The sequence below is a fragment of the Cyrtonyx montezumae genome, unplaced genomic scaffold, assembly GCF_038088225.1.
Source record: "Cyrtonyx montezumae isolate F1298 unplaced genomic scaffold, pur_monq_1.0 scaffold_1, whole genome shotgun sequence".
NCBI lineage: Eukaryota > Metazoa > Chordata > Aves > Galliformes > Odontophoridae > Cyrtonyx > Cyrtonyx montezumae.
Window position 1 is genome coordinate 1306667 of NW_027071825.1, and position 17001 is coordinate 1323667.

General features: G+C 42.4%; 1 protein-coding gene across 1 annotated transcript; it reads left to right on the plus strand.

The window, feature by feature from the left end:
- The first annotated feature begins 202 nt into the window (after positions 1 to 202).
- Positions 203 to 16868, plus strand: DNAI4 (dynein axonemal intermediate chain 4). The gene is made up of 17 exons (XM_065745783.1): positions 203 to 237; positions 1659 to 1818; positions 3033 to 3223; positions 4906 to 5015; positions 5201 to 5357; positions 6721 to 6860; positions 7594 to 7746; positions 7839 to 8030; positions 9233 to 9465; positions 10542 to 10628; positions 11990 to 12141; positions 12554 to 12711; positions 12900 to 13021; positions 13733 to 13831; positions 14508 to 14734; positions 15290 to 15443; positions 16456 to 16868. The coding sequence occupies exons 1-17, from the start codon at positions 203 to 205 to the stop codon at positions 16507 to 16509; spliced, it is 2424 nt and encodes an 807-aa protein (XP_065601855.1). The 3' UTR covers positions 16510 to 16868.
- The last annotated feature ends 133 nt before the right edge of the window (positions 16869 to 17001 follow it).

Here is a 17001-nt window from a genome sequence, read left to right on the forward strand (position 1 = left end):
AGGCAGCCCGTAGACCCCACGCAGAGAACCCCAACCACGGGCAGACCGCAGCTCTCGCCCCTCAGGCCGGGCGGGCGCGAGGAGAGCGGGAGAGAGGGGACCTATCGCCGGCGCCGTTCTTGGCAGCCAATCAGAGCGCCGCGTCTTCAGCGAGCGTTGCAATGGTTACCGCGCGACGCGCTGCCCCCTGAGTAGCGCCGCCATGTCGGGCCCGGGCGGAGCGCGGCGGTATTCCCTGTGAGTCCCCGGTTCGGGCGATCTCTGCACGGGTCTCTGCTGCTCCTCGGTTCCCGTTTGGTATTTCAGCCTCAGATAATCGCCTTGGACGCTCTTGCTTTACCGTAGTTTTCCTCCCCAGCCCTGTCTACCTCGCACCTCGTTACCGCTGAAAAAAAAACCCTTAGAAGCCAAGTGGAGATCTTCCTGAAGGAATGACATGATTGTAATAATATACAACATCACATGCAACAACTTAAAGCACAGTTGAGGAGGTGTGGGACAGATGAGTGGGTGGTGGTGGTTGAGACCTGGCTGACAGGGCGCTGTAAACAGTGGAGCTGATACCAGTGGGAGGCCTGTATGTAGTGGTGGCCCTCCGGGGGTCCGGTCCTGTTCATCAATTACCTTGTTGAGGGGATAGAGTCCACCCTCAGCAAGTTTGCTGATGATACAAAGCTGGGAGGAGTGGCTGACACGCCTGCAGGCTGTGCTGCCATTCAGTGAGATTTGGACAGGATGGAGACTTGGGCAGAAAGGAACCAGATGAGGTTTAACAAGAGCACGTGGGGAGTCTTGGTCAAGGGAGGAATAATTACATGCACCGGTACAGGCTGGGGATGAGCTGCTGGAGAGGAGCTCTGAGGAGAGGGACCTGGGGGTCCTGGTGGATGACAGGTTGGCCACGAGCACTGTACCCTGGTGGCCAAGAAGGACAATGGGGTCCTGGGGTGCATTAAAAAGAGTGTGACCAGCAGATCGAGGGAGGTGATCCTCCCCCTCTGCTCTGCCCTGGTGAGGCCTCACCTGGAGCACTGTGTCCAGTTCTGGGATCCTCAATACAAAACAGACAGGGATCTGCTGGAAAGAGTGCAGCAGAGGGCTGCAAAGATGATAAAGGGTGTGGAACAGCTCCCTTACGAGGAAAGGCTGAGAGAGCTGGGGCTGTTCAGCCTTGAGAGAAGAAGACTCAGTAGAACTGATCCATGTCTATAAATATCCAAGGAGCAGGAGGCAAAGGGATGAGGCCAGACTCTTCTCAGCATTGTGTGGTGATAGGATGAGGGGAAATGGCCACAAACTGAAGCATGGGAAGTTGTGCAGCAGTGTGCGTGGGAACTTCTTCCCAGTGCAGTGACGGAGCACTGGAGCTGCACACAGAGGCGGTGGGGTCTCCTTCTGTGCAGACGTCCCAGCCCCGCCTGGACGCCGAGCTGTGCACCCTGGGCTGGGAGCTGCTTTGGCAGGGGGTTGGACTCGGTGAGCTCTGCAGGTCCCTTCCAACCCCTGCACTTCTGTGATTCTGTGATTTCTTTACTATTTCATACCCCATGATATAGTAATCATCCGGAACAGTTTAAATGAAAATTAAGGGACAGGTGATCTTGTTCACTGTGTTCGGTTGACTGTATTCTGTAATTTGAAATTGCTTCTGGTTTCAGAATGAGACGAAGACAGGGGAGCACTTTCAACAGCCCAAAGCAGGAGAGCATGGCTGGCTGCACCACCCACACAAGTGCAGCACTGAGCAGCCTCCTCCCAACTTCCCTGAGCAGAGCTGTGTGGAAGGCAGCCCAGGAGCACAGGCAGCACAATGTCCAGGTGAGAGCGGCGGGCACTGGTACTGAGACACATCCACTGGGAGTTCCTGAGGAGTCTAAAAGTAGTGAGGAAAGAAGGGGCAGAGGGAAGAAGAAAGCATAGGCACGGCTGGAGCTGGAGAGCTGTGGAGAAAAAGCTTAATCCAGTCTGAAGTGACCATAGAATCACAGAACTGTTGGAGTTGGAAGGTGCCTTTAAAGGCCATCTGCTCCCACTTCTCTGCCACAAACAGGGACACCCACAGCTCGAGCATCAGTGTCCAAAATTGATTTGCAAGAATAAAAACAAAGGGATTGGGCACACTTGTCTCTCCACGGATTTAAAAACCCACAGACTAACGCAGTTTGCCTTACTTTTGCTATTTGATTTACCTTTTTATTAGTAGTGTTTGGTTTTTTTTTCAGGGGGTGAGCACCTGTCCTGAGAGACTTCCAGAAGTCAGTTAAATAAGCCAACCATACCTTCCACCTGTGTTAACAAAAATACCATTTTAAAGCAAGTTATTTTTAAAAAGTGTCTAGGCACAGTGTAATGTCCTTTTTCATATGTTTGTATGTGTTGATTTGAAGGTAAGCAATTTAAACTAACAGTCCTCTGGCTTTGAGGACTACTTGCTTTCAGATCTCTATGAGATGTCAGGCTGTAGCATTTGTATGCCTTTACCTAAAAAGCAGAAGATTCTCTTAACGTTATCTGAGAGTTCTGTTTGGAGACCATACTGAATGTCTTCTTGGAGTAAAATAATATTTTGAGTGGTATCATACAAAAAAGATACATCAACATTTCTCTAGTTGCTTTTGCCATACTGCTAATTTGATATGAATTGTTACAGTCAATGAGGCACTCTTGGTAGCCATAGAATAAGTCAGGAAAGACAGCAGGATGAACAAGAAGCATCTCAGATAGTGGGATGGGCATAGATTTTTTCAGACGTTTTGCATCATTTCTATAAATATAGCTCCAAAGAAGAGCCAAGCACAGATAAGACTCTTTCCAAGGCTGAATCCTAAAGGAATCAACCTCCTTGACCATGTTGGTGGTGTACATTAGGCACCATTTGCACAACAGAGTTGCCTGTTCATGGAGGGTGGATACCTCCACTGGATTGAGATCTTCTTTTTGTTCAAGATAAGACAAAATGCTGCACGTGGCGTGTCTGTCATTTGCTTTGAGAAGACAGTGGCATTGCTATTATTATTTACATATTTCTTCAGGTTTTTGATGATGAAGGAAAGAACGTGACACCCCGCCCACTCTTCCATCCAGATCCAAAAACTGCTGAATCCAAACTAAGCAAGCTCCTGGCACTGGGTGATTACTCAGGGGCCTCAGGATCCAGTTTTCTCTCATTCTCTGTACATCAGACATCAGGAGAGGATGAGAGTTTTGCAGCCCCACTCTCGAGGTAAGTCCATTAATTGCTGTCTCTTAACTCATATCTCACAGACTCCTGCCCTGCAGTGGTCATGCACCTGCTCTGCGGAGGGGTTGAGAGATGGAATAATGATGCAGCACTAATACTTTGTTGCAGAATTACACACATTTACTTGTTATAGTCATCCTTTGAAATTCCAGCCATAATAACAAAGAGAACAAGTGGAATTTATTATAACTTGTGACTGGGACTGATTCTGTGCAAGAACTACTTGCTGAAATGCTAACACGTGCAGCTGAAAGCACACTGCAGCACATGCTGCTGCAGTATTTCTCATTGTATTCAAATTCTTCTTCCTAATGCACGTTTTTCTAAGTAACATTGCAGAATGGATCATTTTTAGAGATGGTCACAGTATAAAAATGCAGACCTGCACTCTACAGGCTTTGTAAGGGTTAGCCCTGCACAGTTACATTAGAACCTATACACAAGCACTATCTCAAAAATAAAGAAGGTTGTGTTCTAGTTGCCTCTGTGTACACCTATGCATCCATTTCAAAGCTGTTCTGAGTTACAACAGCTAAAGTACATGTTTCATTACTTACTGGAGCCAAACCTTCAGTACAGAGGGAATAAACAAAGTTTATCTTCTGGGTGACAAATTCAGGTCATTCATGTGAAAGAAGGTAAAAATTAGTATAAAAATGAAAATCAGTGAACGACATTGCTTTATCTGATGGTTTGTAAATTCACAGAAAGAAGATGCTATGTATTTAGTTACACAGACTACAAGGTAAGTCAAACCAGCAATGGAAAAATCCCACAAGTTAAACAAAAACAGGTATTATTTACCCTTTCCTTTGGCAAAGTTAATGCCATTGTAATTTCTGAGCAAAAGAGATTGCTCTTTGAAAGCACTCTTTTTGTCATGCTCCATATGGTGGCTTATTGTGAGGGATAATCCTAGAGGCAGGGATACTGAGCAGGACCCAGTATACACAAAAATGACTTAAAAATAAAAGGTCAATTAAAAAAGACAACCTTTTTGGAGATGGGCTCTCATTTATAAGACAGAATGAAGTGATTTTACTTTAGGATTAAATACAAGTCTTAAAAATGTCACATCAAATGCCCCTTGTATAATTATAATTGCTCTCACTTAGCTTTTGAGGAAATCTGCTTTAAAAACCTCCCAACTATACATCAGTTTCGAGTTTTACTTCTAGTTATCATCATGGCTGTCCCCTCTGGGAACATTATCTATTTTTTTTTAAATAGATGATCCCTTGAAATGAGTTTTTTGTGCATTTCAAAGATGTTTCAGTACATGCAAATCCCCAAAGAATCTTAATTCCAGTGGAGAACTGTGCTTTCCATATGTATGTATTATCACTCAGCAGGTAACTAACACATCACATTATTATATGCTAAGAATGAATCTGAGATCTCAACAGCTTTTTTTCCATCAGCTATTTAATGCCTCAGGATATCCTGTTGGATGAATTCTTCCTTTTTAAGTCTTTTTCCATCCTTTTCATTATTCTCTTTGCAAAGCATTCTGTAACTTCTTTCACAGGCAAGCATTCCTGTACATGCTGTCACAAAGTCCTCTGTGGTTTATCCCGATAACAACATTCTTATTTTTGTAACACTTTGCTAACTGACATCTGGACTCTCTCATACCATTTCAGCTTTTTTCTTTTTTATTGAAGGACATATGGTAGCAGCAGAACTTCTAAATCAACCACATCAATTACAGAGTCCATGCTAGATGGAATAGTAGAACCTGGCTCTCACCAAAATGAAGCTCTTAGTTTCCCTGGTAAGCAACATACATTGTATAATGATAGATTTAAACTGTTCTTTGGAGCACTGAGATCCATGAGACACCCCGGGCCTCACAAGTTTTGGCTCCTGATTATTATTATAAAACTCCAGAATTAATTTGTCTTCTTTTGAAGTGAGAGCAGAAAAAGTCTTGCTTGTTAACCTCCTGTAACTTGTCAGATGTACAGGTGAAGCAAAAGGAGATCAAAGAACAACTGACAGAAGAAGACTTAGACAGAAGGGTGAATATTTATCTCACAGAGACAGAAACTCTCTGGATGTTGGACATGCCACCTGTTGTGGTGTCTGTAGAATCAGAAGATGCTGCAAGAGTTCTGTACGTATACTTGTAATTGTGTACACGCACACAGTATGCTCAGCAAACCTAATTTCTCCTGACCACAGAGACCCAAACAGGCTGCTCACACATGGCTTCAGTGTTCTGACTGCTACAGTTTGCCATTCATTTTTGTCTGAAGCCATACTGGGCTTAGTTCTCTCTTTTGATAAGTCAAGCTCCATCCTGTTGATCGAGTTCTCATCCTCTTCCACTGGTCAGTGAAGGCAGAATAGCAAAAGCAGGGGGATGGTGGCAAGAGAGCACACCGGGAATGGGGGAAAGATGGAGGGCTTTGGTATATGTGAACTTCATGATTTAGCTTCAGTGAAAACTGAAATCACAAACCTCTGGATGGATAATTATATGTAGCTTGACAGACAGTGATTTCTTAATAATAAAGATAAAAACAAACATGGCAGTCTTGGCTTTCTCTGAAGCTCTTTACCCACCACAAGTGATCCTGCCTGCTATTGCCTCCTGTTAGCCACATCCACCTTGCTTCCACTTCAGAGTTTCTTCCCTGGGCTAGCACAAACTTTGGCAGGGAGTTAACCCAGAAGGCATAGGTTTTGGCTTCCTCCCAGGAGCTGACTGTGACAGTGCACAGTGAAGTTCTGTCTATGATGGATGTCAGACTGACAGATTTGTCACACGACTTTGGCAGACGTGAGCCCCAAAGCCTGGGATGCAATGTACTGCAAGACAAAAAACTAAGATAAGTGAAGCTGCACACAAAGCTCATGGTAGGACTCCAAACCCTCTTCCTGTGAACCACACCGGTGTGATTTTTGGGGAGCAGGAAGTGCATTCTCTGAATCATGCACAGTTGATAGATGTAGCACATAACACCAACAGTATGGGAAAGGACAGTGACTCCTGAGAGCAGCAAACTGCTGGTGGATTAAGGCCTGGGATAATCCATGTCTGCTGTCAGGATATGAAAACTCAGAGACTGCACGAAGTCCCACTGCTCTCACTGACCATTTCTACAGTCCTGGGGGATGGATGAAATGGAAACATATTAATTCCTTTTTGTCTCTTGGATGCATTGCTTTTCACTTCTAAGCGATGAGAGCGGCATATTTCTGAACCAAATTCCACCAAAGACCAGAATTAGTTGGAGTAGGGATTTTTACTAAAGCCCCTCTCTACTTTTCTGTTCTACAACAGCATCACAAGGTGGGAAGCAGCTGCTGAAAGATGGTATGTGGAGTGAAACAAAATCTCTAAACACACACAAATCCTCAGGCAGTAAACCTATGACATGGAGCAGAGTTTTCTGCTCAACTCATGGTTACATTTGAGAAGTTGAAGGCAAATGTTTTTCAGAGAGTCATTATACATGTATTTTCTTTTCAAGGGAGCGTAATAAGATTTATGTTGACATCTGCAAAAACAGACCTGGTAACGATCGCTTCATAGAGAAAATGATGCAAACCATTAATGGAGCCACAAAGAACAAGAAAGTGCAATGTGACAAAATCATAATGGAAGATAAAGGTAAACTGACCACATCGAAACTATACAGGAAAATGTATTAAATAAAAGCACTATTCCATTTACTACAGTTCCCTTCTCAGTTGTGTTTTATGACATTTCATTTAAACCACACTCTTGAAATGTAAAAGGATATAGTTACCCTTTTTTCTCCCTTAACTTTTCAGTGCCACTATTTCTATTTCTATTTGCCATAACACAAAGAAGAGAGCTTTTGCTCTAAGATATAAAATCCTGGGGAAAGCAGAAAGTTGTGGAAGCCTCATGGTACAATGCAACTTTACAAAATGTTCAAGCTGAAGGCTCTAAGACAATTGTAGAGAAATATCAAGTTTTTGGATATGGGTACTGAGATTTAACTCACTAGGGATACATTGTTTGTATGGGAGGCCGAAGAAAACCATGGGGAATGCTGGTCCAAATATTTTTGTGTTCTCTACTGGAGAATGAGTGGAAAAGAAGTCAATATATCAAAAAGAGAAATAAAATAAATATTAATCTGCTTTGAAAACATCTTCCCCTTTTGTGTGCTTTCAGCACCAGCAGGGCTTGTTACAGCCCATGTTTGAAGAGCCAGTCATGCACAGACAGGCTACTGTCTTACTCTCAGTTCTGAAGCCCCTCTGCCAAACAGTTGGGTGTATGGCATGAAAATTAAACCTTTGCTCAGCTGCAGTTCTTCATATCAACATACAGACACAAGGAGCTTACATACTGCGGTGTAACTCATTTCCAGGGATAGTGGTCACTGCCTGGGACTTGTACGATTCTTTTAGCACATCACAAGCAGAACCTACCTCTAAAGCAGAAGGCAGCAGAGCCCCAGCTGAGAAGAGAAGCACCTCTGGTACAACTAAAGGCCAGGTTACACCTGTAACTGCTGAGAGAGGTAACATTTTTCAGGGAGGTTTACATTTATTCAGTCTTTTCATCCTTCTAAACCATGCATAGTGTACATTTTCTGATATTATCTGTTGTCAGGCAGCATAACTTCTTTGAACATTTTGGAAAGCGCTGGTCTTGCCAGAGCCCACAGTCAGGAGAAATGCCACGCAGAAGCTACATTAAGATCAGAAAACTTTCAGCAGAATTTATTTTTCATGGAGAGGATTCTAATGGAAAATATTTTCCAACCCAAACTCACAGCTTATCGACAGTTTCCTGTCCTTACAGGTTAGTTTCTTACTGGCAACCCCATTTTCAGCACAAGACTTTGTATGCCGTTGAGAATCAAAGAGATATGTCTCTCACTGAGGGTCTCCACAGATCACCAGCCATTTAAGAAATAGACATAAGCGTTTATGAGGCATTAGCCTGAACAGGGCAGCTTTACACTCTGTGTAACAGATGTCCCTACAATACTTGGAGGAAGAACTGAATTCATGAATTCTGAGCTGGCTCATTTCCCTTATTGCAGCAAACTGAGACCTGCTCAAAATTTCAGTCAGAACTGTTTCCTGGCAGCTAAGATACAGACCAGTTCTGCTATTTCTCTGACCAATTTTTGCATTGTAATGCCTTATTTATTTATTTAAAGTAATTGACCTAGATAGAAAGTAAACAAAAGTTTTAGCCCGTTAGGTGTCTAACAAAGTGCAGTCGCACTGAGGACTGTAAGAGGCATTACCTGGGCCAAGAGCTAAGTGATATTGTACCTTCTACAGGATTTTCAATATATATAATTTATCTGAAGAAATCAGACTGCTTTTACTGTTTTGTATCTTTCTGTGGCATAAAGAGTTGTAGTTTATTATATTCTGTCCACTTTGGGAACCAGCTACAGTTGGAGCTGATACTACCTGGGACCTTCATAGCAGCCACTGAATTATTACTTTGTTAACAGTGAGCAGAGATCAGTTTAAGACTTTCACACCACGTACCATAAAGGAGTAACCAAAAAGGCACAAACATCCTGAAACTATTATTTGGTAAAATTAAGTACAGAGAAGAAGCAATCTTAATTACAGCACTGCATGCCTTAGTGAGGTGTTACAGCATCAATATTTATGTCCCTCTTTAAAATTTGGCATCAAACATTATAAAGTCTCAGCATAAATAAAATAGTTCAAACAGGAGATTGGAAGCATCCCTAGAGGGGTGGGGAAAGACAAAAATGCCAGACTGCTCATTGCTCGGGGATTAAACCCCTGCTTGAAACACCTTGAGCATTACTGGTATACTCTCTGTCCCTATCACCACCTTAGCCACAATTTTAGTAGTTAAGGTGTCATAGCTCCTCTGTTCTTCCTTTTTTATTTTTTATTTTTTTGCTGCAAGATATTTGCTGAAAGTGCACACTTTTCTTTTGATGTGAATAACTGGAGTTAACTAAATGAAGTGCTGCTGCTCAATTCTACTCTGTTTATGGATTTTAGATCCTATTGTCACACCAGGAGCTGGTGGCACATTAGCTGCTATGAAAGATGCTGAGCAGGAAGAGCATGACGAAGGAAAGAAGGATAAGAAAGAGCAGAAGGAAACACTTACTGAGCCAAATAAAACCTCAGAAGAAACAGTACCTCCCAGTTTGGAACAGCTGTGGTCCTATAGATGTGATTTAACTCAACGGCACAACGTGAGCAGCATGGCTTGGAGCAAAGTAAACCTGGTGAGCTAACAAATCGCTTCTCCTAAGCTGTTTGTTAAATGTCTACATCATTTTCAATGTAAATGAACACCTGATTTTTGTATATATGTTTTTGCATACATCCCCAGGCAGGTCGGTTGTATTTGCATCACAGCTCTCCTAGTTCATCTTTGCATGTGGCAGCATTGCTGCCTTATTCCACAGGCTGGACAGCTGCACTAGGCTTCTGCTACAAACGTATCACAACAGCTTTAATTGGTCCCACATAAATCACAGGTGGTCACCTGAGCAACAACTTTAAGAGAACAAACTTTGTCTGTTACAGAATGGGAAGCTGAAGTTGAAACTTTTTCCAGCAGAGCTCTCTTAAGGCCACAACAAAAATAATGCACAGAAAAAAGGTAAAAAGCAGGGTAAGATGAGAAACAAACCCATGAAGGCTGCTCCACAAGAAGAAAGAGAAAATAATGAACACGTCATAAGGTTAATATAACATTTAAGGATCTGGTATAGAGTTGGACTATACACCCTTATATATTACAGTCTTAGAATTTTAGAGCAAATAAATACCTTCTTTTAAAGTGTTAGCTTCACCAACTGGTCGTTTCATATAGGAAAAAAAGGCTGGAATGGAGCTGAAGACTGAAGTCTTGCTGCTGCTTCTTACTTTTCCTTATGGAAAAGAGTGAAGTTGAATTGATTAGATGGTATCATCAACAGCTGGAAGTTAAGAGTTGGAGGTGACCATTGAAATTCCTTCTATAGCTAACACTGAGGAAGAGGAGTGCTACTGCTGTGACATATCCTATTGAAGACTGCACATTTACAGTCATAGAATGCTGTATATTCATCCTTCACAAGGGACAGTTTTTAAATGGCCTTAAGGAGGTGAAAGGATGGCAAACAATTGATAATGACTATCAGTACACTCTTCATTCAACCAGTTTCCACTTTCCAGAAATTCTGTTCTTGTTCTACTTGTATAGAACATGAATGCGTTTCCAAGCTTTGCACCCTGAGCCACTGTTAGCAGAAAGTTGCCTTTTCAAATTATGCAACTTCATGTTAAACTGTGATCTGTTAATCTGTGTTTTTAGGATCTTCTTGCTGTTGGTTATGGAGCGTTTGATTTTAAAGAACAGAAGGAAGGCTTGGCATGCTGCTGGTCACTGAAGAACCCAATGGTAACAGGAGCATTGGTTTTGTCTTCTTTTCTTCTTCAGTGCATTTTTCTGCTGTACTTTTCTGCTTCAATCCTTTCCCCCTTAAAAACAAACAAACAATCAAACAAACAGAGGCCAAAACCAAAGAACTGGCAAGTAGAGCTGAATTTAGTAGCCCAAACCAAACCATTCTGGAAAACTGATTTGGATTTCAGTACCTAGCTGTGTGCCTGGAGGATGTGGTTTAGTTCAGTGCCTGTCCCTCCTCTCAGCTGACAGTGCCAACAGAGGTGCTGGTGGCTCTGTAATCATGTCTGTTTGCAGGAACTGCAATCACTGTGCATAGGCCACCAAACAACTAACAGATGGCTGCAGCTCTCCAGTAATATCAGTGTATTTTAGGCAAGTTAACAATGCAGCCCTCTATATCCTATTTTCAGTCCCTAGAGCGACCTACCCAAGACTGTAAATCAGATTTATTATTATTATGGGTAGATCCAGGTGCACAGCCCTTTCTAAAAGGTTTTTGCAGTAGACTGGGAAAGCCTCGAGCACAACAGATGCAAAAAAAAAATCAATTTACCTTTTGTTTTTCCAAAACCTTTACACCATTTGTTCAGTACTATTAAGTTCTGATTACAATACATCTGTATTTTAAGTTTAAGGATAATCCTTTCCAATCCATTTTCTGTTGTGCAGTGGAATCCTACATCAGAGCAAAGAAAAAACATAAATGAAACATTTAATGATGTCCTCAAGTGCCTGCAATGAAGGAGTAAGAGCTGGTGCACACACTGAAACACAGCTCTTTGCAAACCAGCACTTCACTATCTTCTTTTCAGGAGCCCAGTGACGTAAAGGGTTTAATGTTACAATGGAGCAGAACCAGTTCTTTGATAATATGGAAAAACAACATAAAAACTGTGTTTTATGGTTTACCTAAAGCAATTAAATTGTATCTTCAGCTAAATTACTGTAATTAGTAAGATGCTTGCCTTCCGATCGCAAGACAGAAAACAATTGGAGGAAGTTTCCAAAATGTCATATTTGTTTTAAAATGAAAATAAACAACACTGCACTCCTATCACTGAATCTTAGAGAAGTTGATGTTTAGTTAGTCAGTTTGGAATAGGCTCATCTAACTTCCTTTACAGTGCCATATTGCTGCATGGTCTTCATTTTTTCCCCAACTTCATCAGCTGCAGCAAGAAATAATAAACTGAATCACTCAGCACGTAGCATCCAGTTTCTGTGTAGGGGCAGTCACTCCAGCCACCAGCACTTGAGTTTTCCAGCACTGCCTGGCAGTTCCCTATCCCGCATTGAGAAGACCAATGTGAATTAAGAAACTAAAAACATTCTTGTGTTTCTCTATTGGTCAGTGGCCAGAGCGTATTTTCCAGTGCAAGCATGGTGTTACTGCATTGGATTTCTCCATGGCAAATCCAAACCTCTTAGCAGTGGGGATGTACAACGGTACCATCACAGTCTATAACGTCCAGAGTCCTGACTCCACTACACTTTTCCACAGTGGGTAAGGTTACAATACACTGTTGTCTCCCACCTTGGTCATGTCTTAGCTTCTCAGTAGTGGATATTCATTGTTTGGTTTTTTTGCTGTGTGACTAATAGCACTCACTGAAGGCTCATGGATGCTCACGGATGTTGCACAATTATTTCCAACTTCTGTCATTATTTTCTAGTTCTGGCTGGAAATTCCTTTATAAACACTCAGAGCTGAATATAAAACATGTTTGATAAAATAAATATGTGCTAGTGTAAACAGAATGTTAGGAACCAAGTACATGTCTGTGTCCTTAAGAAAAGATAAATAGCATTTATCTTAACACTTGTCATTCAATACAAGGCAGGAAATGAGTTATTTTTCAGAAGTATTGTCTTGACTTTGTTGATACATGATTTATCTTGTGTATTTTTTATCCCAGTGAATGTTCATCTAGACATACAGGTCCTGTATGGCAGCTGAAGTGGGTGGAGTGGGACAGAGGCACAACAGAAGCTGACAAAAGGGAGAGATTAATCTCCATCTCAGCAGATGGCCGAATAACCCAGTGGCTTATACAGGAAGGACTAGGTTGCATTGGTAAGCATTTCCTCTGCACTGAGCTAATACCTGAAATTACAATGACCTCATTTTATTTCACGGGATGATCTCTGTACATAGTTACCATATGCAAAACATTTAAGATCTGTTGAGCATTGCACTGAAGCATAAGACAGCACTATGAACAACTCATACCTGTTTGACCAAAACTCTTGCTAATTGCACAGATCTGATGAAAATTAAGCGAACAAGAAGGAAGAAGAAAAACTTACCAGGTGAGAAAGAAAGGAAAAGTGAAGTTCTGATATCCCAATGGGCAGCTGGGATGTGCTTTGACTTCCATCCGAAGGTAGGCTCACAAAGTCCATCCTAGCTGAAGTGTTATGCAGAGAAACTGTGCAGCAGAGGCCAGAGCCTCATCTGGGGCTACCTTAACATGCACCAGTCTGGGATTTGGCACTGGTATTTAAAGGCAACTTAGTTTACAAACAAATAGTTTCTTAACTAGTAACAGTTTGTTTCTATACCATTCCTTTTGGATCCAAGTAATTAATCCCTGAATGTGACAGCTATATTTTTTCAGCCACACTACTCACATTTGCTTTGGGCCAGATCCTATGCTAGCTTTCCTTTGTGTTGGTCAAGCCTGGTAGAATTTGGTCGTTGAACATCTCCTGAGTCTTGGACTCAGGTGCCTTGGTCTCTCCTAAGAATCCAGATGATTTTTTTTTTTATTTGTCCAGAGAACCTTTGAAGAATTCATGCATTCATCCACGTGAGTCACAGAAGTACGAGATTTTCAGGAGTCACAAGTCGCAGCCTCTGTTCTGCACAGATGGAGAACACACACAGTAACTGGTTGTGGCACTGCTGGACCCACTGCATATCCATCCCCACAACATACATTCAGGCAGCCCAAACCACAACATCCTGGCACCTCCACCTTAGCTCTCCAGAATCCCACCAGTGCCCAAACTCACCCAGTTCCTTGCATATTTCTTCAGAAGTGACAGGTGGGTTAATCCAGCTTAAGTTTTTTTTTTTTTTACCTTTATTTCAGGACAGTAATCTTTATCTTGCTGGAACAGAAGAGGGTCTTATTCATAAGTGTTCTTGTTCATGCAAGAAGCAGTTTCTGAAGACATACAGAGGACATAAAGTGAGTGATACACAGAAAAGGTAGTGACAACAACAGCATTCAATAAAATAAACCATTAAATTGGTGAAGTTAATTTCCTAAACAAAACACTCGCAACAAAAGAAACCTAAATGTCTTTTCTTACGGTAGGAATGGGCTCCCATAGCAAAAAGCATCATCTACTTACAGGATTACTTTCTTCACTGGAATCATTTTTAAATAAAAGCAATTTATTAAGGCTTCTAGTATAAACTGTTTTAAAGCTTTAATTCTGGCATTATTTAAAGAGAACAACCAGTAACCTGATTGTCCTGCAAACCACGGTTAAGTAGCTTTATCTCTGGTGAAAAAAAACCAACAAAAAACAAAAAGAAAGAAAGGTAGCAGAACCTCAATAGCACAGCACCTCCCTGTTTTGGAAGTGTGTGCTCCATCCAAGAAGCTGTCCTTTCAGCAGTAGCTCGGGAAGGGACACTCAGCTGAATGCTTTGCTCCTCTCCTACCTTTACCACATGGGCTGCATCCTAATTTCCTATGGATACCTGTAAAACAATGCTGGTTTTGCTGCTAAGGTCAGAGGACAGTAAGGGATTTCCACAAAAGGTCAGTGGGAAGAGAGCACTATTAAAATCCATCCCATGAGGCTGTAGCCTTAGAGTGACACCAAGTTCTGCTTTGTTTCTTCCCAAACTCCAAGGGCCCTGTGTACAAAGTTGCTTGGAATCCGTTCAGCACTGACATGTTCCTGAGCTGCTCTGTGGACTGGAGTGTTATTTTATGGCACCAGAACTCGCAGACGCCCGTTTTAACTTTCAGTTCCACTTCTACTGTTGTTTATGACATTACGTGGTCTCCAAAATCAGCCTTCGTATTTGCAGCAGCTAGAGAAAGCAGAGTAGAAGTCTGGGACCTTAGCATCAGCATGTAAGTAATTAATTCTCTCAAAGAAGATTCTGAAATAATAGATTTAAAAGCACAGAGGCTAAACATTATTGCTTAATCAGTACTGACGTCAGATCATACAACTCATGTTGTATGTCATCTGCTTGCTTAGCTATCAATAGAAGCATTACATTTTCCAATACTCATTACTCTTTGTTAACCCATGGCCTGGTACCACTGGCAGTATGGACTGTTTATTAATAATGACTGCTTAAAGAGAGCAGTGGAGCTGCCACTGAGCCCTGTGGCAGCACAAAGCAATTTAGTCATATTATTAATTATTGAAGCATGCCCCCAATATCAGGGGACGGGACAGATTTTAGGCAACCAGAATATCTGGTTAGTTACAGCTGGGATTTCTGTTCTGATGGAAAAACAACGTGCTGCCTCATTTCTTGCTTTGGAGCTAATCTAGAGAATAAAAGATATGCAACATTTTCAAGCCTGTATTACCCCCACACTTCATGTGATAGTGTGCTCCAGGCAAATGCAATTTTACCTGTATCATCACTCACACATACCATTCCTGGCTTGCAGCTTGGACCCCGTGATCACTCGCATTGCCAATCCGGAAGCAAAATTCACATCTGTACTCTTTGCTAAGAACACCGACTCCCTTCTGGTGGGAGACAGTGGAGGAGAAGTCTCTGTGTTTGAGCTGCAGAACCTGGCTGCTTCCAGAAGCACTGAGGTATGACTTCCTGGGAAGAGGTAGTGGTCCTCAAAGCCTGCACATCTCCAGACAGGGGCTGCTGTTACAGAATTTAGTTGAAAATATAGCTAGTAACAGATCAGATACAAAGAGGTGAACAGATTAAAAAGTGACATGATTCCTGCTCTTCTGCATGCCATGCTGATAGAAACTTCATGAACCAGAGGGAACAGGTAAGTCAACTCCAAACCTCAGGTTTCAGCTGGCTGCACACTGGGAGGCTCCCCACTTCTGTAGCTGGGAGGCACAGCACCACATAAACACAAGGGCAGTGAGCCAGCAAGATGCCATTCCCTGTTGGCAAGGCAGGAGTGACATGCCCTCTCCTGGCCACCAACATGATAGACTCAGCTCAGAGGTGTCAGCAAACCCACCAGTGTTTTGGCCCTGTTTTATAGGGCCAAAAGTAGTCCTGTAAGCAGTGGCTTTAGAAGCCACTACTGATCCTCTTGAGTGGCCATCTGGGATGGGAGAGGAAAATGAGTAAGGTATCTCTCTCTGTTTCACTGCATTTCAACTAGGTTCTTTTCCTGCCCTACCACTGCAAAGCACTGTGTCAGCAACAATGCTGAAGCTGGCTGAAACCAGCTGTGAAACCCTTGTGCCCACTTTTGCTTCCACTGATCGATGGCTAGCATAAATCTGTGTTAAAGGGAGATCACTGCATCAGGGGCAATCACTTCTAACTACAGCTACCACACAGCTGGAGAATTATTTTGCTTTGTAAATGATATGTTTGTGTCCCTAAGTACAACACAACCCAAACAGGTCTGCCAAGAAGTGCTGCTTTCAAGGAACGCTGAGGTTAGCATAGATTTAACAGAAGTCCATTCAGCTAATAAAACACAAACTCCCATCTCCTGCTGCCTGGATGCTCGTTACTCGGACAATCCTGTTACCCATTGGCAAATAGGAATTTTGGATCTCTGTACTTCTTACCCCATAATTATGCTGCCATACAAATTCCTTTTTCTCTCCTCTTGTTTTACAGGTTGATGCCTTGCATGATGTAATCGGTCCTGCTCTACTTCCAGTAGCTAAATGACAGCACTTCTCACTGGACAGACAGTAGGAAAGACTTTTCCTAGCATTATCATAAAATGCTTATGCTTCTAAGTTGTTGAAATATCTCTCTGAAAACACGCTGGTTAGAAATATCTTTCAAATGCTCCAGGTTTTCCCCAGGGAGTCCCCCTCATTGGGTGATGAGTCTGTTGTACCAATGTACAGATAAGGTCATAGAAAGGCCCCATTAAAGACATTCTCCTTGGGTTACTCAAAGAAGGGAAACTCCCCAAATCCCCGCCTGTATAGGCCACTCCATCAGGAACCAGAACACACCCTAAACCCACCTTAGGTCCTGGAATATGACCGTTTGCCATCCACATCTCCCCTTGTGAAATCATACAGTAAATGAACGGATTTCTCATCAGGTCCTTCTTGTCTGCACTTCCACGGAGCACAACCAATTTTAAATCTGAGCTTTGAAAAGCACTGAGTGCTCCTGCAGCCTGCAGGCAGCCCCAGCCAGGAAGAG

What these genes read in the sequence shown, in the direction of transcription:
- DNAI4 (XM_065745783.1), top strand. Translation starts at nt 203, where the DNA reads ATGTCGGGCCCGGGCGGAGCGCGGCGGTATTCCCT. An exon ending in AATCATAATGGAAGATAAAG is followed by an intron (nt 6,861 to 7,593) that starts GTAAACTGACCA and finishes ACTCATTTCCAG; the next exon opens with GGATAGTGGTCACTGCCTGG. An exon ending in AGACATACAGAGGACATAAA is followed by an intron (nt 13,832 to 14,507) that starts GTGAGTGATACA and finishes CCAAACTCCAAG; the next exon opens with GGCCCTGTGTACAAAGTTGC.